Genomic DNA, 19,726 nt, shown 5'->3' on the forward strand with positions numbered 1-19,726 from the left:
TGGAACACTGCCAGCTTCTCTCTGCTCATTTTATTTATATTAGCTGCATACCAAAGAAAATGCCCCATAAAACATGAGTGCTCCTTGCTATATTTAGCCAAGCTAATTTACTAATACCAGGAGATTATGTTTATATGCAATGGAAATAATTATAAAAAGATTTGGGGGCATCTTATTGAAATAAAACAGGTTGAACTTGGGAAAAGTAAATAACAGATTTGCTCCTGGTGCATAGAAAGACTCTAGGGTATCTTTTAGCATTTATACTTGCAACATATGTATTTCTGTGTTGAAAAGCATTGTTTAACATTTTAATTGAACTCTTTTGCTGATTGTTTAAAGAACACAAAGTACAAGGAAGTTATTTACATTGATCTGAGTCTTTTTGCTCTTAGCAACCTGGATGTCCTCACATTTAACCTACGCGACTAAAACCAATCTTGCCATACACATTCTAGTCTGATATTCTGGTCTGAAATGTTTGCATTCATCTTCATATGGAATGCAGTGCGACACTGTGCTTTTTTTTTGTGATGTTTAAAATCCGTTTGGCATATCTTTTGTTGATTAACTTCTCTGGCTTTCCTTTAGGACTACTTTTTAAATGAATAAATGAGTCCCCTTTCTAATGGGTAAAATTTTTTTGCCTGGTTTATGTTCAACTCTTTGTTCTACAGCTGATGGTGTTGATAAATAATCACAAGATTTCTTCCTGACTCTTAACAATGTTACTTCATAATGCTGTTAAACAATTTGACCTTTTCTATTAATTTTACTCCGACACGGTGACCCTAGCTGGGTGTGGTAGTGTTGGAACTATGGATCCTCCCCAATACAAAGTCCGCCTAAAAGAATATTCCTCATCAAGAGTAGCTGCGTACATATGTTAGCTGCCGATAAATAAGAGCTGTCGTACTAGTTAACAACATAATGCATATGGAAAAAAAATTGCTACTTTTAAATTAATAAATTAAATGTTAAGTCCAGTGTGACTGCGAAACAATGTTGATGTATTATGAGATCTGCAGTTGACTCATGGTCTACTAAGTTGTGGGCAGGGGAAAGAATTTTGGGTAGTGTTATTTTTATCTGCTCAAATCTGAGTCGCCTGTCTTCATTTTGAAGCCTGTGCTTTATTGGGATGACTTATAAAGATGCTTCTTTAAGAGGGTCTTCATTCATTCTGACATTTAGCATCTAATTTACACACTCTGAACTGTACTCTGGAGGTTTCACTGACTATCTAGGAGGCTGTACTACTACTCATGTAAGTGAGATGCCAAAGATGAGATGATGAGAACATTTCCCTATGTGTCTTCTTTCGACTAGAAAAATTAGAGCAACATGACAGCAAACTGAAGTGCTGCAAGGCCAGAAGAAAAAGGCAAATGATCTTTTAGGCCTATCACAAATAAAGTATCATTGTTTTACACATCTGGAGCTTGTTTTGAAAATATAAAGCTATTTAATATATAGAGGATTTCAAAATGATTGTGAGATTCTGTTGCTATTTCCAAGTATGCAGATCTTTTCTTATTCATTCTGAATGATTTATTAGGGAAGTAGATCATGCTGCTAAAAAATCATGAGAAAACATTTTGAGTCAACTAAGGGTCGAAAAACATTTCCTGCAATTATGAAGTATGTTAATCAAGCTGGGCCTTTTGCCTTACAGATTCCTCTTAATTTCAAATATCAGATTTTAAACATAGGACAAATTTAAACAAAACAAAAAACCTTGGATCATGAGATGCCATTTCTTATATTAGGCTCTTGAGGACAAAAGTTCTCCCTAGAGTAGAAGATCAGACATAACTAATCTGTGAAGTATTGCCTGGACAGTGTACAGCAAGAATTATGTGCTATCAATTCTTGCTTAGTGAAGTTAATCTCCCCATTTTTAAAACTCGGGTCTGGTGGATTAGTTATTATTTAAGTAACTTTAATATTGAAGTCTTGAAATCCATTTGGAAAACTGCAGTCTCTGAAGGTTTATGAAATGACTGAAAAATGGACAGCTTCAGACAACATTGCCTTTAGGGCGTGAGAATGTAATTAATGTGGTAAGTCTAAGTGCATGGGCTCATTAGAGTCTTGGCATGCAAAAGAGGATGACTGTAGGGGAATGAACTTACTTTTCTCCAAACAAAAATACTAAGCAGCTCAGTCTTTCTGCAAATCTGGGTGCCCACGTTCCTTGATATATGGCACAACTAGTCAGAGAATTTAAATGTCTTTGCCTTATTTTGCCCTCTGTGACAAAAACTACAATATGTTAAAATGCTCTCTGGTGTCTCTGGCTTTTTGACTTTCATTTACTTATTACTTGTTCTGCAAAAAATTATCATCGTATTTTGTATGAATTGTCTATCAGTTAGGTGACCTCAAACAATCCAAAGACTTTTGTTATTGTGTAACATTTCTGTTCAGTGCTGTGTTTGAGGTTTCTCCCTGAAACGGAAAAGGAATAGAGGGATCCTTCACATGAGAAACAGGATCAATGTACTGTGTAATTCTTACTTGTGACTACAGAGTAGTTTTAGTAAATGAGCCCAGAGACACAAGGGTCAGGCGGGTTCTAACACCTATAATAACTATCGTTTAGTTCACGGTAGAAAACTGTAGTAGACAAGGGTATTTTAGATGAGTGTTTTCTGAAGAGTGAAGTATGCTTTTCTGGAGAAGCTAGCATATGAAGTGAGGTAGAAGATAAAGTAATGAATTTTGGTATCGTACATCCTAGGTAGCGCTTCTGGAGCTCGCAAGGGGTGGTGAAGAGGTGATGATAGACCAAGGGAAAGAAGCAGGGAATCAGACAAGAAGGCAGCAGTTAGAGAGTAGGGAGGTCAGTGAGAAGAAAAATTGAAGACAGACCAGCATTATACCATGACCTGAGTATTGCCGAGAGGAACAGAGGATCGTGTGGAATCTCATGGTTCACACAGGAACAAGCATATGATCCACACTGATGCTGACTGCAGTGCTACCAATTTTGGTATTGTCAAAATCCCTCTGTCTCTGAAGTAACCTACCGTTTCGATGTGGAGTTATAGGTTGTTTATTAAACCACAGACAGGTAACATTTTTCTTTTTTCTATCTCAGCTATTTGTGAGGTAAAAGATAGCTTGAAGTGCAAGTTGTCATGGTACACGAAGAGAAGGTTTTACATACAGGTGGGGTTGACTTCAGTGTGAAAGATGTGTATTGCTACTTTTACATCTTATTAGCACTTACAATAATAGAAACAAAGCATGGATTTTTATTTTTTTTTTAATTTTAATTTACTAACAGTGATTTACCAGTAGTTTCCAAATGTAATCTAAGTACTCTAGTTATGTTAAGGAAACAATTTGTATATGTTGTGCACACTACTAACTATTCAATGTAAAAACTTTTTTCAATAAGGACAAAACATAAACTGCTGTTGGTCAAGATAAACTACATTGGCTTTCGCTGTAGGAAACTTTTCTCATCATCCATTCTGGAATGTTCATTTTAACATAAATCTAATCTAATCTTAATAAACAAATATGGGAAAATATAACTCGGGACCCTCAAATCAGGCAAGTGCTGTTTCTAGGCCAGTATTCTTTCTCCAAGAGTGTCCAGTTCCAGGCTAAGAAGGTGCATGAGTCATCAAAATAAAGAGAGAATCTTCCTTCATAATTGTCAGACAAAATGGATTTAAATCTTGAGGAATACACCTTTCTTTGTAACTAGCTTTTTACAAACTACCCTGCAATCAAACTGAGGGCAAACAAGACATGTTTGTTTTGACTGGGAGGTTTTTACTGCAGGGCAGAAGGAAGGAGCAGAATTAATTGAATTCTGGAGGTCAGCTGCAGGCAATCAAATAGTAAAATCTGTACTACAACATACAAAATAGTAAAATTTCTGTCTAGGACAGGTCCATACATTGTCTCTGAATGTATATATGTTAAATAATATGCATGGTACCCTACTTCTTAATATTTTATACATCAATATGCTGTACACTTAAAAAAATATTTCAAGAAACTCAATACATTAAATGAAGAGATTAATTTTCAGCATATTTGTTTAGCAAGACTATGTTTAACTGCCTAGAAATTGAGACTTACATGACATATAAAGCCAGAATCTCTTGTGGTATATGCACTTATTTTTAAATGCCTTCTAGCTTGTATGATTTAGCTAGACACCTCATGCTAGTTTATACATCTGCTCTGTATATATGGCCTACATTAGCAAGTAGTGCACAGAAACAAGAGTGGCTCTGTAGAGTGAAAAAACAGGCTGAGGACATGGTATCTACACTACACATTTCGGAGTCACTGAGTTTGGGGTTTTGTTTTGTTCACTTTGGACTAGCTCTAGTCTGCTCGAGTGGACTGAAGCCCATTAGTGGCTGGAGTTTGCTACATTCGTTTCACCTGACAGGGAATCAGTTCATGTTCTTGAGAGGCTTCTCCAGGATGTGAACTGGAGAACAAGCAAGTGGGGACAACTGGAGATTTGCTTCAAAAGCACATTTCTGATCCAAGCTAAAGCACAAATGCAGATGTGTCCTTACTGTCTGCTTAGGAGAAGTGCCAATCCGTGTGGTTCCTTGGTTTTGGCCAGTCACCATGTTGGTTACTGTTTTATTTGGGAAAAATGAAACCTGGTCCTTTCTCTTATTTTCTCTGGGTAAGAATGCTGACTCCTTTTACCGAGAGCTAAGCAAGATTCAAAACAGTTTTAGAGAAGGGACCAGCCATACAGAATCACTGGCACAGTATTTGGCCATAACAAGTGTTTATCATTACACAATTTACCTGTACGATTCTTTCTTTTTTATGGTATTATACATCACTTAAGGCACGGCTTAATTCAGGGAAGAAGTCCTTACTGTATAAGTCTCCCATACGCAAGATTACTTTATGTATTAAGAAATAAATAGTATTTGAAATGAATCATCTTTATGGAATGTATTTTCACTCGTAAGTACAAAAGCAATTATTTGCTCTGTCATTTTTATGTAAGGTATTCCATTTAAGCTTTTCAGCACAATGCGCTGTGTAGTTAGTTAGCAGTTAAAAAAAATGTTCAATTCTCACCATTAAATCACTTTATTTATCAGGGAAATACTATTTAAAATTATGTGTTGCCAGCACAAGAGGTTAGTTCAAGTTGAGTTTCTGTGTCCGACCAAATGTGTGTTATTTCAGGATACATTGTTTCTCTCTGTGATAGTAGGGAATGTGAGTAGTTCTGGTCAGGTCTGCTGAATCTGTTCAGGAGCGGAGTATATTCTGAATATTTAAAAATATGTTTTGACTGCAGTGACATTTATGTACTGTGTTTTTGCTCTTGCTCAGTAATTCTGCCGTGTAGGTATTCATTTTTTGTTTTATAACAAGCAATGGGGAAAATACAGTGAGGTATAGCATTCGGTCAGGGAGTAAGGCTGCAAGTCTACTTAGTCCTTCAGCTTTGCCTAAAACATCTTCATTATAATTACGTTTATCATGCAGTTGTCGTAAGCAGTAGCTCTGCATATCTAAAGGTGCTTTAGCAACATTTTGACTATCATCATTTTTCTTGTCTTTTTTATACTTTGGGGAAGATGCCTTTTAAAAACAAAACAAAACCCCAGAACTCACACTTCTGAAGTACATGTCTGGCTAGATAAGAAGTGACAGAGCCCTATAAACTATTTTATTTTCAAAATTAATCCAGCAAGATGAATGGAGATCCACATCTTAAAAGACTGCAAAATAGGTCACAGCAGTATTCATCAGGCAGATATCACTGAAGCTGATGCAAGTTGCTGATAGCAAAAAAATGCGGTGAAACAAAAAGATGTTATCAGTCTACATGAGCAGGTAAAGTTATGTCTACTGTTATAGCCAAGTCTTCAAAGAGTCCTTTTTGGTCTTCTAAATGTAATAGCTAACATAAGGTACATCTGCCACACTGTCAAGTGTTTTCATTTTACTGAGATTTTTTGTTGCTGCTGTTCTGCTGGTGCGTGTTGGAGTTTTCATTCTGCTCTGTGAGGAGTGTCACCCTCAAAGAGTGTTCTGGGCATGAATAGATGGAGCATTTGCCAACTCTTTGCAGAAATATTTATGTGCAATGCTGCAACATGTGCAAACACTGAGAACACTTCAGCTATTTTTTATATTCAGTTTCTTTGCAACAAAGTGAATATTTCACTTAACCAGAGCTTTGTCTGTCAGCTAGCCTGCTGGGGGAAGAAAGTTGAAGCAGTTTATCTGTACCTGAACAAACTCTTAACTGCAGCTGGCGCCAAGCAGCTATGTAACATGGAGGGGTAGGTATTTGTTCCCTGGTTTAGGTGCCAGAGAACAATGACAGGGAAGCAGTGAAAGGCTGTTGTTTCTTCAATTAATGCATGAGATGGGCTTCACCAGTGCTTTTAAAAGGCTGTCTAAGAGGGCATCTGGGAGGAAAAATTCTCCCAATAGATCTGCAGATGTCTCGGGATGATACCAATCCCTAACACAGCAGTAACTTCAGATACCCTAGGAAGTTTGCAGGATGCAGAGTGACTACACAGTTGTTCATCCTTTTTAAGTATCTTTGTTTTTACTGCCATAACTTTCATTGAGGTTACCAACCTAGATTGCATGACAGGGGTATAGCATCCTGCACTGGATTGAGCACAAGGTATAACTGCGTTAGGATTACATTAGTTGAATAAATGTCACAAAAGTTGTGAGTATATTTTCACTTTCCAGTGCTCTTGAGAACCAGTCTGAAAGATTATGACTGTCTTTAGCAGTTGCTGTTACTTCCTGGTGCTTCTCCTCCTTCCGTAAAAGTTAGTGTATGTTGTTGATAGGGTTATTTTTGTGTGCATAGAAGGACTTCAGCAAGAATGGTATAGTACTAAAACTTTATGGTACTAAGGTGGTGCTGACACCTAGTCAGTCAGATTGTTGTAGTGGGAGAATCTCAGATGTATATATTTATTTCATATAAATACCAGTCTTCTGTACATTGATTTCCTTTCCAGTAGTTCCTTTTCATATGGTGTTTCAAGAACAGGATACCTCCAGTGAGATTCAGTAAAAGAGGCTATTGATGTATCAGGTGGTAATACCCATGAGGCAGCGACCTGCTCGCATGTCAGAACCGTTTGTGAATATGGAATGGCTGGTAAAAGGGCCTAGGATTTAGGCTCTAAAACTACCTTAATTTCTTCAAGTAGTTTTAAAACATAGTTAAAGTTTTAATTTTTATTTAATTTTCCTAAAAACACTCTGATAGCAACTGTGTGCTCCGTTTAATGTCGGGGCATCCCATAACTACTCTATTTTTGTCTTTTTAATATGATGTTCATTCTTCCTCCCTAAAGTATCTATTTCAGTAGTACAAAGCAGTCATCTTTATGTGTAACCCAAAGAACAGGCACTTGACAGATACTGGAATATTAACATTGAATGCATGGAGGTCTAGTTTTAAGCCCACTGTAACTGTTCATGGGAAGTCATAAAAACAAGCAAATCTCCTGTCTTTGGTAGCTAGTGGTAGATGAAATGTGATGACTTATAGAGCATCTTGTTAATCAAATATATTAAATTTAAAATAAATTAAAAAAAAAAAAAAAAAGACCACTGTGCTTGTGCTGTTCCAGTGCCAGCACTGAGAAAATGTATCGTACTACATCTAGAAGAAGAGTGGCCGTCCATCTTTTCTTATGTTTGCTTTTGGTTTTAGGCTAGTACAGTTTTTTGGCTAGTACAGTTTTTCAAACTTGGATATATATTTTTTTTTCCCCATACTTTCTTTGAATATATATCAGTCAGCACAGAATATAACCTTCCACAGGCTATAGCACAATCAGAGGCCGAAGACCTATTTGTCCATTTGCAGGCCAGTTTATTCCTGCATTCCAAGTCATGATTTCTTACAGTTCGGGCCAATTCAGCTGTAAATTGGAACCTATATTTCTATGAATGCCTTGTTACGATTTACCTCTTAATAGCATGATGCTTTTTGTTTCCTTTAGCAGTAAAACTTGTTACCTGTGTGTACTAGTTGTGTAACACTATTGAATTACCAAGCCAGACAGGTTTTTGACTACCAGACTAATTCTTATGACCTAACCCTACCACAGATAGAAAGTTTAGCCTTTTTACTAAAGCTGTATTGTGTCTTTATGACTTTTGGGAACAATGAATGTGCACAAGAGCACAATTTCCTCTCTTTCTGTGCCCAGGCTAAACATGTTATCTCACCGGTGCATGTTTTGAAAAATGTCCCTGCAGTGGTATAGAGATGAAAAATGGTTCCTGTCTCTAAAAGAATTGCTTGTGTTCGCTGAATACTGGCACTATCACTACTGTTGGTTTCCGTAGTACAGAAATTACCTTGATGCCTTTGACAGATAATCAAACCATAATGGAAAATGGGCACAGGTACAACTCCCACTTTTTAGGATAGACAGAAAAGTTTTTAACAGCCAAATTACAGCACGATTTCCTTACAAGTGAGTTCACAAACAATACAGGTACAGTGCAGATGGTTTACATTTATTTTCTGTGTGTATGAAGTTTCTTAGATGAAAAGTCAGGCTTAGTTTCATAGTGTGCTCCTAATACAGTACCTGTGTTAGCTCTTGCACCATACTGATTTTCCTAAGAGTGTGGTAGGTTACAGTGAAATTAATTATAAATACTCCTGTATATTAACCTGAAATATGGAAAATATTATTTGTCACAAATCTGCATTTTTCAAATTGTTACGCTTTGAAGGGCAAGTAATAAAAACATTAAAAGGTTGCAGCTGGTGGAGATGGTTCCTAGTTATAGCTCTCTAGTTATTCAACGTAAGGATTAAATTGTAGTGACAGCCCTGCATCCTCCCTGAAATCTGTTAGCATAGACAAAAAATATGTCTGAATGTTTGTGGGCTAGAACCCAAACTGGTGCTGGTTTTTGTTTTTCCTCCCCCCCGTCTTTATTTTAACTGATAATTCCAGTCTTACATAAATGTGAACCCTTGCAGGATTTAAAACAATCCACCTTTGTTTCTCACAATATAAGGGATTGTTCAGCATCAGGAAGCTTAATGCTTGGGTAAATGTGTTTATATTAATACAGCCTGAAGGCTATCTGTATGTTGAATACCTTGCAGTTGTTGTAAAAGGGGGCATCTCTTCTCCCTTTACTTCACTTTCTTGCCTTGTCATACATGTACGTTTTTAACATATCTAAAAATGAGTAAGTATTCCTTCAGTGGACACAGTTTAGTTGGAATTACCTGTGTATTCTGAGTATTTATTTTCAGTAGAGCTGTTAATTCATCCACTGCTAGCTTAGGTTGTTTTCATTTTTAACAACTCTCACCAGTTGATAAATCTGGCGGAAAACCTTAAATTCTATTAGGAATTTTGTCAGAGGACAATTCCAGATACCAGTGACTACTGTCAAATTTTGCATGAGTCGGTATGTGCATTTCAGTCTCTGAAATAGTAACCGTCAGAAGAAGTTTAGAAAACAGAACCATTTATACCAGTAAAATACAGATGTTGTGGTTGTAGAAAGTAAATTAAACAGTGTGTTTAAGAGCTAGCTTAACAGCTACCTGGCAAGTCCGCCATGCCAGCTGCTGAGGAGCCGCAGGTGCAGAAGCGCTGTGAATCTTATCTAGTGAGGGAACCACAGCAGCCGCCAGCACTTCCAGTTCTCCATTCCTTCTCTGCCTACCAGTTGTCCAGTTGGGCTGCCAAGGAGCTAGATATGTATAACTGAATTTTATTACATTCCAACTTTAATAAATTAATGAATTATAATGAAAAAATATTCCATCCATTGTATAAGTATCTAAATATAGATATAAATACACATATAAAAAATATATCTAAACACAGACATTTACTGACAATGCAAGTCAGGGTTACCTGAGAAGAGCCCTTGCCTTTTAATACAGCATGATGGTGACTGTTTCCTTTTTTGTAGAGCTCTGGCATGATTCTGAAGCATTAGTATTGAGTTAGAAGCTAGGTCTTCATTGGAAAGTAGATTTAATGGAGATGAGTAGTTGTTACCCCAAGATACAAATACAGAGGTTTTGGGGCATTGGTTTCAAATCTTAATTTAGAAAACTAGCTCAAGCTTAATTGTGGTTAATTCTGGTTATTTTCATTCAAAATATTTCTGTAGTTTTGTTTCAGAGGTATTTTTTAGTATATTGCTGTAGAACTGCACTGTCTGTTTCTCAGAGGGCAGGAAGGATTGTGAAGGGGCCAGTCTGCTTTCACTCAGGAATGACCTGAGGCAGAAGTGAGCCTGTTATTCTTCCATACATGAGATACATAGGATTCTTTCTTTTAAACAAAAATTGCTTTTCTTTATGTGCTTTCCATTTGCTCCTTTTCTTTTGTTAAGATCATGAGGGAGGACAAAGGAGAGCCAAAATCAGGAAATTTAAGAAGTTATAGCATAGAACAATGTATTTAATCTTAGTTCTTTATCTGTGGTGGTTTATTTCAATCTACTTTGTATATTGTGCTGTAAAAAACAGAATAAACTTGAATGCCCTTACCACACACGTTGTGGTAGACACTACCTGGATAGGGTTCATTTTGTGTATGACTGATTCCTCTCAAGGCTTGGACAGCATCCCCCCACCTTTAGAGAAACCCCTCTCCCAAGCCAGAATGGATACAAGGGCTTTCACATGAACTTTTGTGTTGAAAAGGTACACAGACTAGGTTATACTGAGGAGCTGATGATTACACTGCAAATAGTAAGGTGTTTCCCAGAAGAGGTTTTGGTGCATTGTTCTTCCAAATAAATTTTTTAATGTTCTTTATGAACCCAGAGATGCAAGATAAAAATAAAGTTGGTACATATCCTAATATTGGGAACCTGTGAATGAGCCTGACAGAGAACTTTCAGTATGAAGGATTTATTGTATCCCTGAAAACGCCATCTGCTGTAATGTGCTCTGCAATCCAGTAGCCAGTTCCTTATGAGACTTTCAGAGATGTACGACCATCTGCCTGTCTCCCCTCCTCCGTTAGCACTGTGTCCCAGGCACTTGGCCTAGGCTTGGAGTTACGGTTCCTGATGATGGCTGTTACCAGTTTAGATCTCAAAGTTGAGGACTGCTCTATTAATTTTCAAAACAATGTGATACAAAGAAGGTATCAGGAAGAAAAAGCATTATGAAAATGGGATAAAAAGATAAAAGAGCCTAATATAATCTAAACCAAGTGCATACCTCAAGAACATGAATTTTTGAGTAACTATTAAAATATGCTGTATGTACTGGCATCCTTAGAGAAGATTCTGAGCATTTCTGCCCACTATTTTCTCGTACAATCAGTGTTTTGCCTTTAAAAAGATAGTATTCTGTAGTTGCCCACCAAGAAATCTAATGTCTCTGTTCTTCCCTTTGAACCTGTTTTCAAATGTTTCTCACTATCATTTAACTCCATTTAGCTTCATTTCCATGAAGCAAGCCAATAAATTAATCTAAAAAAAAATTTAGTTGCTGTATCTTCCTTCAGCTGTTTGTTCTTAGAGAGGACAGAGAAGAAAGCAAGGTTGTAGAAATACTTGGGAATGTGTAATATTGCATCTTGTTATTCACCTGCATATTAAATAAAGAAATGCCTAAAGAGACACCATAGAAATATCCAAAAATTATTCTAGCTGTTCAATGTTTAATATTATAAAGAAAAGGAAGATTGACATTGTGTACACACACAGTGCTCCAGGATTAACTTCTATTCACTGTCACATCCTCTACCACTGGATATTGCTAGTGATGCAAACAAATCCTCATCCTGAACTGCTGAACAACCTGAATTTCTTTCCCCTCCTTCTTCTCATTCTCCCATCTCTTTCCACAGTTAGAAATATATAGAAAAGTGGAAAACAACTCAGACAAATTCATAAGTGAAGGTGAAAAGTCTGTACCTTCCGGTTCTAGTAGCTGATAAGAAAAGATTAAGTATTGTGGACAGCAAATCTGTACATATTCGAACTGTAAATAATACCTGCATAAATACTGTTTTTCCCTCTGTTGCAATTAATGTCTGCTTCAATTAAAATATTACTGCTTTACTTTTTGCATTTCTTTAGCTGTTTTAGCATGCCTATTAGAACATCTGAAAATGTATATAAAAATATTGGGTAAGAATAACTGGTATTGAAAAAAAATTCACAAATACTGAAGCAGACCTTTTGAAAATATTTACTATATTACTGCTAGGCCTGCTTTTCAGTGAGTTGCTGAAATTTCTCAGTATTCGCTTTAGTCTAGTTATTTTTTTTTATTACTGATTTACTGATTGAATTTTACTAAAATTTACTTTTAACTCTTCATTCTTACATTGTTATAATTAATTATTTGGCAAACCCAAAAACTCTGCATGAGAAAACAAGTTTTATTCTCTATTGTTTAAACAGCTTGATGCATTCCCTGAAAGCATGTGTGCCCTTTAAAACACTGTGATTACAAAACAAATTTCAGGTAATTGGAAAGAGGATGTAATTACAATTAAACTAATTTTTCCTGTAATTTCATCCAAAAACTGAACTTTTTTTTAATTGCCGCCTTTGTTTCCCTACTGATGAGGGCAACATAACAGACCAATTCCCATGCATTGTTTTGACTGCTGGGCTCTCTACATCTGTGGCACAGCAGTGCTACCTTTCAGGGACCTGCCTATGTACAGCTTCCACTGCTGTTGGTGTCGTTGCAAAGCAACACTTGTGAATTGATTATTCTTTTATTTTTTTTTTTCTTATTCATAATGACACATCCCTGAGATACATCTGCTCAAGAAATTAATAGGTATAGAGCAGCATCTGCTGCTAAAAAAATAGCTCTGAGGTGGAGAACATTCCTTTGCAGACAAGGATCGTGCATTTCTACCACTTGAATGGCAGAAAATTTGGAATGAATGGAATGAAAATTTGCTCTAAGAAGGTCTTCGTGGTTTTTGCTACGTGGACTGATGGGATAACGATTATGTCTGCATGTTATTTTTCAAGCAGACATGCACTTGCTTTGTCTGAACTCTAAGCTGATCAAAAGCTTTGCAAATGGAATTAGTGCTGTCCTGAACTAATAAACCCTGACTTAAAGGCATGTATATTCCTGTGGCCTCAAGTCAAGCTTAGTGTGAGCGCAGAGCAACCTCACATTTGCCTGCCAACCTTTTGTAGACATACACTAAATCTGGTCTGTACTTCTGCCCGGATTGGTACAGCAGCAGTTCAGTGGCAGGCGCTGTAGTAGTATACTTACCATTGACAGGGCCATAGATGGTCATTTGTGTTATGCCGTTGGCTGGGCACATCGCCATGTGACTTGGCGATGAAAATAAAAAAGTCCCAAGACAAGACACTCCGACTTGCTTTCAGCACATGTTGGGTAAACATAGGAGTGTTGGAGACAGCTAAGTTTCTTCTATATTCAACACACCATTTACAGTACTAGATTTCCCCCATTTTTTAACCTTAGCCTCTCCGCAATAAGTAAAAAAACTTATTGAGGCGATTATAATGGAAAATAAAATAAATATTATTTGTAAATAATTTTAGAGGTATTGGACAGTAGGTCTGCAAGTAGTCAGACTAAAGATACAGAATGAGCTGAAAGTAGTAATCTTACAGGACTTTCTCTTTGCAATCAGAGGTGACCTGAAGTATTTCTGTCATCAGCCAAGAAGGTCAAATGGTGATGGGAACTAAAATTGTGTTGCTTTAGCCCATTTAGGGTAAGGAGACTTTTATGTAACTTAGCAAAAATCGAAGAATAAGGTTCAGCCCATGTCCTATGGAGTGAAAAGCTGAACTGATAGGGATTTAAAGTCTATTGTCAACATCAAAAAATGAATTATAAAATTTGCAAGTGAACTGCAACATTTTGATGTTCTTGTTGCTGATTTAATTAAAGAGGAAAATGCAATCTCCTTTTAACTACTGAAATACGTATTATTGGTGAGATGACTCTTGCTAGAATTGAACCATCTTTATGACAAAAAAGAAAAAAAACAACTATTAAATGTAAATAACTGATTTCTCAGTTTTCTGTCCTGAACAAGCTTGCTCCCCTTTTTCTTATCTAAACAATCTCCTTTGGCCTGAGATCATAAGCAGAATTATTGTCAGAAAACACTTTCTGGTAAATGTGAATAGTTGGAATATCAAAATTAATCTTAGAGTGGAAAATATGATAATATTACCATTTCTAATTTTGTTGCTACCAACAAAAGTATATTGTTGTGCCAGAATCATACATTCATATGCCATGCATTAAGTAGACAGCTTCTAAAATTTCTGCTTAAATGAGCTAAATTATATATAAACAATGACACACTTGTATATAATAAAGTATTTGTACGTTAAATATACAGAAAAGGTATACGTGCATATGTTGAAACTTTGTAGACATCTGGAGTATTGAGATAAAGTTACAATTTCCAGCTGCAACATGACAATTTTAAGCAAGTCGGTCTGATGTATTTTAAGATGAGAGACCACACAGTTAATTTTGATCTCGCTGTCGTTCAAACAACTGTATTGTGGACAAAAAAAAAAAAAAAGCCAGTGCATGGTCTGGTTTGCTTCACTGCTGAACATTTTGGTTTGGTTTGTTGTTTTTTTTCCCCTCCTACTTAATTAACAGTTTTGAGTGCTCCTATGTATTAGTTTTTATAGTCTTCATTGTTCTGGTAGTGAGTATCTGCATTTCTGAAAGAAATTCTCATTTCTATTTGAACTGATAGTACGGCAATTAGCAATTCCTCAGAACTGTGTTCAGTATCTACTAAGACACGTCTCAGGACCTACAGTTAAGAATAAAGCCTGGAAAAAAAAGTGGGACTAAAGATATGGAGAAGTTCAGTTCACCATTTCCTTAGGTTACAAATGTTTCTTGGAAGTCTTTGCTCATCTACAGATACATGGATGGTTCCAATACAGAAGTTGGTCCCTTGTCTCCAAAATCCTCATTAAAAGTACGGCAGTAATTAGGTCTGTCTGATCGGCCCACAGAGGCTACAGCAGAAGTCAAGGCTGAAGTTGTCACTGGGTAGATATCTGAGGCTTATTATTGAAACAGGGCCATTGAATGAAATAGGCAAGAAATGAAAAGAGACCTTGTTAAGAACTTCAACATTTTTACCATTACTTATATTATCTGGATTGCTTCTTTAAAATATCCTAAGTGTCTTCAAATTGTCTTATAAGTTACCTTTTTTAAGAATTGAAGGTTCTGTTAACTTCTATTGTTCATATACCTTTTTCCCCCTTTCTTGACCTCAGAAAACGGACTTTTGTAGCAATGTTTTAGCTCTGAAGAAATAGGGCTATTCAAGATATGCAAACGCTTTGAACTTTCACTGCCTTCTGAATTTCCTAGACCATAGCTCAGTGGAACTTTTACCTCCTCCCCGACCAGCACTGCATGTCTGATCATCTTTTTGTCTATTTTTCCTTCCTACAGGGACCCTATAAAAATACAGCAGCTGCAGAACCAAATTCGTCTGGAGCAAGAAAGCAGCCAGCGGTATCGTCACCAACAGCAACCTGATCATCAGCAGCACCCTCCCTCTTCTCCTTCCTTTCCTCCTCCCCCCTCCTTCCAGGAGCTTGAGTCCAGCCAATCTGTCACTTCTCCTGTGCCAATGAGTATTCTTAACTCTCATACTTCCCCAACCATGCAGTCTTCCAGCTCCTTCAACTATGCTCGGCCTAAGCAGTTCATTGCTGCTCAGAATATCAGCCCTGCTTCGGGTTATGTGACTCCATCTTCAGGATCATCTACATCCAGCCTTCCTTCTCCTATGTCCCCAACTGCTTCTCAGAAACAGTTTGGGAGAGTGCCTGTTCCCCCTTTCTCTCAGCAGTTTGCTCCAGAAGGGGAGTACGCCTGGTCTCCTTCTTCTCCATCTCCTCCGCCCCCGCCTCCCCCTGTCTTTAGTCCAACCGCAGCATATCCAGTGTGTGATTCCTTTCCACTTCCACCTCCTCCACCCCCTCCTCTTCCTTCACTTTCTTCACCTTCCCACAGCCTGTCTCCAACTCCCAGATTTCCTAATTCCGGCCAGTCTCCAGCAGCTTTTCTCAGCTCCATGTTGCCATCCCAGCCACCACCCGTTTCTGTCAACGCATTAGGCCTCCCGAAAGGAGTGATGCCTCCGTAAGTATCAGCTAATGAGCTCCTTGAGTTTGATTGTACTGAAGATTATTGCACTTGCTTCATTTTATACTTTTCTAGGATCCTTTGCTGTTACCTGCTACCTGACAGGGAGAGATGCATGAATTATTTGCAAATGCCTCTGTGCTAGAGATGGGATAGTCTTCTTACCCTCACAGAAGTGAGATTCTGAAGAAGTCCTACAGTAGGAACACAAAAGAGGAGAAGCTAAAGCTTTAAATGGGAGTTGATGAAAATATGAAAGCAGCAGCAAAAGGCTCTGCATGCCCAGGGCGGTGGAAGGAGAGCCAAGAAAACCCTTCTCATGACCCAGTTCTTTTAAAGTCACATATTCAGTGATATTTGTAGTCTATGTTCCATTACGTCTGCAGGTAGAGAAATAACAATTAAAGAGAGCATTGTTCACAAGTCCCTATAGCTTTGTGATACTTAAAGTATGAGGTATTAAAGTATACATCTGACAACAAAGTGGTCATAATGATATATTGACTTTCTGGCTAGAGTTTTTGTTCTGAGGAAGTTTGGAAAAGGGTTTAGGAGGGGATTTAGAAAAGCAGTGCATAAAAACAAACAGAATCCCTCCCCCTAACAACTCCGCATACTTGTTTTCCCCTTTTGTCTTCTCTAAAGGCCAAAATAGTATTTTGGAGCATGTCAGCTCCCATCATAGATCAGTTTGTCTTTCCACTGGCACTAGACTCTCATTCCATCCTTAGAGAACAAAGAGACATGCTGAAGAACAAAAATGAGAATAGCTGTATCCAAGGCTTATTTATAACTTTGTCTAGAAGTTTGTCTAAACATATCTACGGTATCTAGGTGACTTGCTCAGCTACATACCGTTGTGGTGGGAACTTCTGTTATTTCAGTCCAAGACATGAAAAGGAAGAGAAGGAAGAAAGCGGACAGATATCAAAGTAATAAATCATGTATACACATTAAAAAGCATTTCTTTATCTTGATTTCTGTCATAGGGCTCATTATGGAGTCTGGCCATAAAACAGATTTAGGAGAAAAATGAATAAATAGTACACTTTGCCCTTGCACTCACAATAGTTGTGATTTTCTGTCTTACTGTGTCCGTTGCACTGGCTGAGTTTCTCTATTGATACTGACTGCTTAAAGTCGCATGATTAATTTACTGACAGCTTGACAGGTAAGCACAGCCCACAAAAGTCTGCAATTACCCCTGGTTTTCCAGGAAAGACTCTAATACAGCTATATAGTTCTGGATAGGAACAGGACTCTCTTTCAAGTTCCTTTCTGTGTGGTGTGAGGGTGACAGCAGCAGCTGGAGCCTCTGCTGTGTCCCTTTTTCCCTGTTATGCTACGTTCATGCACACTTGTCCTCACTTGAGGCATTAGCTATGGTCTTCCCCATTCCCGTCGATCTTTGGACAGAGAGACAACTCTCCAAGGATGCTTCCCCCTTCCCCATGCCCCTCACTTCCCCAAGCCCAGCAGCCAGTGTGGGTGTGCAAGTGATGGTGTGTCTGTCCCCCCGGGGACAAGGCAGCCGCGTCAGGCTCTGAGCTGAGGATGAGGTGGTTGGTTCTTTGGCCTGCATTCCCTCAGGAAATGTAGTCCAGACGGGAGCTGGATCATGTTAACCATACTGAATGTATGTGTGTGTGATTTATGTATATGTATATATACGTACGTGTGTGTGTATATATATATATATACACACAATGAGCATTTGTCATCTGAATTATAACATTAAAACATGGTAAAAGATATATTGCGTGATGCAAAAAAAAAAAAAAAAGTCTATCATTATGGGTCTTTGATGCCAATTTTTCCCTGGCCTCTCCTTTTTCATTTTACTGTGTAGGTTACTGATGTCTGGTGTGTCTTGCTGAGTAAATTTCTGTCAAGAATGCTAGTCAAGCCATTTAGCTTTGTCTCTGCTTCTTGAGCAGTCATACAGTGGTGACATTGAAAATATGGTAGTGGGTTGCTGAAAGTGAACTAGGCAGAGTTTGAAATATCTTTCATGGAAAGGAGGTACATTTTTTACTAGAGACTCCAAATACAGTGTTTGAAGTGGTAGCATTTCCTCTTTAGACAATAACTTTATGTTTTGTTTTTATATTTTAACATCGGTACAAGTAGACTTGGACCTGTCATTCCATTTAGATACTTCAACATTTTCATGTCAAGTGCCTCTACCAGATAAAATGCTCTTAAAACAGTTTTCCTGTCTGCTTTCAATGCTTTCATGGCTCCTTTCTCTTGCCTTGTCTTTTTTGTGTGTGTATTTCAGGGTTGGTGATTCACTGTTCATATTTTGATTATATGGTCTTTTTACCATGGTTGTTTATTCTCTTCTCTCCCAGGCATGGGTACTGTGACACCGATAGCCAAATATCTGAAAGAAAACAGTAAATATTTAGCCTTTCCAGAATCTCTTGTAAATAACAAAAAACATTGTTAGGCAGAGTAAGAAATTCTGCAGACTATTTTTCTAAGTTATGCATCTTGATATGCTGTGGAATTTATTGAGTAATTGTTTAATTTTTCATACATTTCAATGATTTTTTCCTTACTAAATCTTACCACAATTACAGATCTGCTCCTCAGAATCAGTACTTAGTAAGCATGATTCTTATTTTCTTCAGATTGCTTTTGTGGTAGGAGCAGAATAAAGGTAAATTAATAAACATTGCAGGTGGAGGTAATAATTTTTGGAGATGGTCAAAGGCTGTATCAGTGAAGTTTTCTGTAAAATGGAAGACACAGTGGTTGTACACAAACCAACAGAGTTTTCATTTCTCCTCATGGAGTCAGACCTTCCCTCCATCAGCTTTCTTCAGGCATTTCCTTTCCGGTGTATGTATCATCTTTGTTCTACTTAAAAGAGAAGTTAATCCAAGGAGGTGTTGTGCCTCTTGTTATAGAAGAGGTCATTTTCCTTGCTTTTGGACCCTGAGACTCTGGGGAAGTGACAGCATTATCTAAACCAGTGTGATCAAATGAATATTCTTTCCAGTTGATAGATTTGGAAACATTGCACTGGGTTTCTTTTCTTTGTTTGGGATGGGGGGTTTGTTGGTTTTTAGCAACATGTAGTCTTACAGCCTTGCCTGAATCATGGGAATAGCTACTTGTGAATTTACTACATTTTATTTGGACATCTGAAACATGGAAAGCAGCTTTGTGTCATTAGTATCTACTAATTCACCTTTAAATATTTTAAGCATTTATTTGCAATAATTGTATGGTAAATGTTTCTGTTGAATCTTTCCAGTAAGCTCTAGACACTTTGTAGTGCCCAGCATTTTCAAGCTGTGACTGTGGTGGTGTTAGCTGAAAAAGCTTAGGGAATAACCTTTTTTTTTTATTAATAGGGCAGATTTGATAAATTCATGTCTTGCCAGAGTATAGCGTTATTAAACAAAAGAGAAGTGCTGGTGGAACTGCGTAGCTAATTAAGTACTTAAGGGAATTATGAACACTCGTCAGTTATTTCTGAGGCAAAACTTGGCTGGAGTAAGATTGTTGGATACCGTTCTTAAAAATCTCGGTTCTTTCTTTCTTTACCTAAAGAAAACT

General features: G+C 37.5%; 1 protein-coding gene across 2 annotated transcripts in view; it reads left to right on the plus strand.

Annotated features, from left to right (window-relative positions):
* Positions 1-19,726, plus strand: part of PALLD (palladin, cytoskeletal associated protein) — a gene marked incomplete at its 5' end in the record, with an annotated part of 206,384 nt that overhangs the window by 152,287 nt on the left and 34,371 nt on the right. For both annotated transcript variants that reach the window (XM_082316413.1, XM_082316414.1), the window contains one exon: positions 15,458-16,153. In XM_082316413.1, the coding sequence (XP_082172539.1) occupies positions 15,458-16,153 (696 nt within the window). The remainder of the gene's footprint in view (positions 1-15,457; positions 16,154-19,726) is intronic.

The sequence above is a fragment of the Platalea leucorodia genome, assembly GCF_965183815.1.
Source record: "Platalea leucorodia genome assembly, chromosome: 6".
Lineage (NCBI taxonomy): Eukaryota > Metazoa > Chordata > Aves > Pelecaniformes > Threskiornithidae > Platalea > Platalea leucorodia.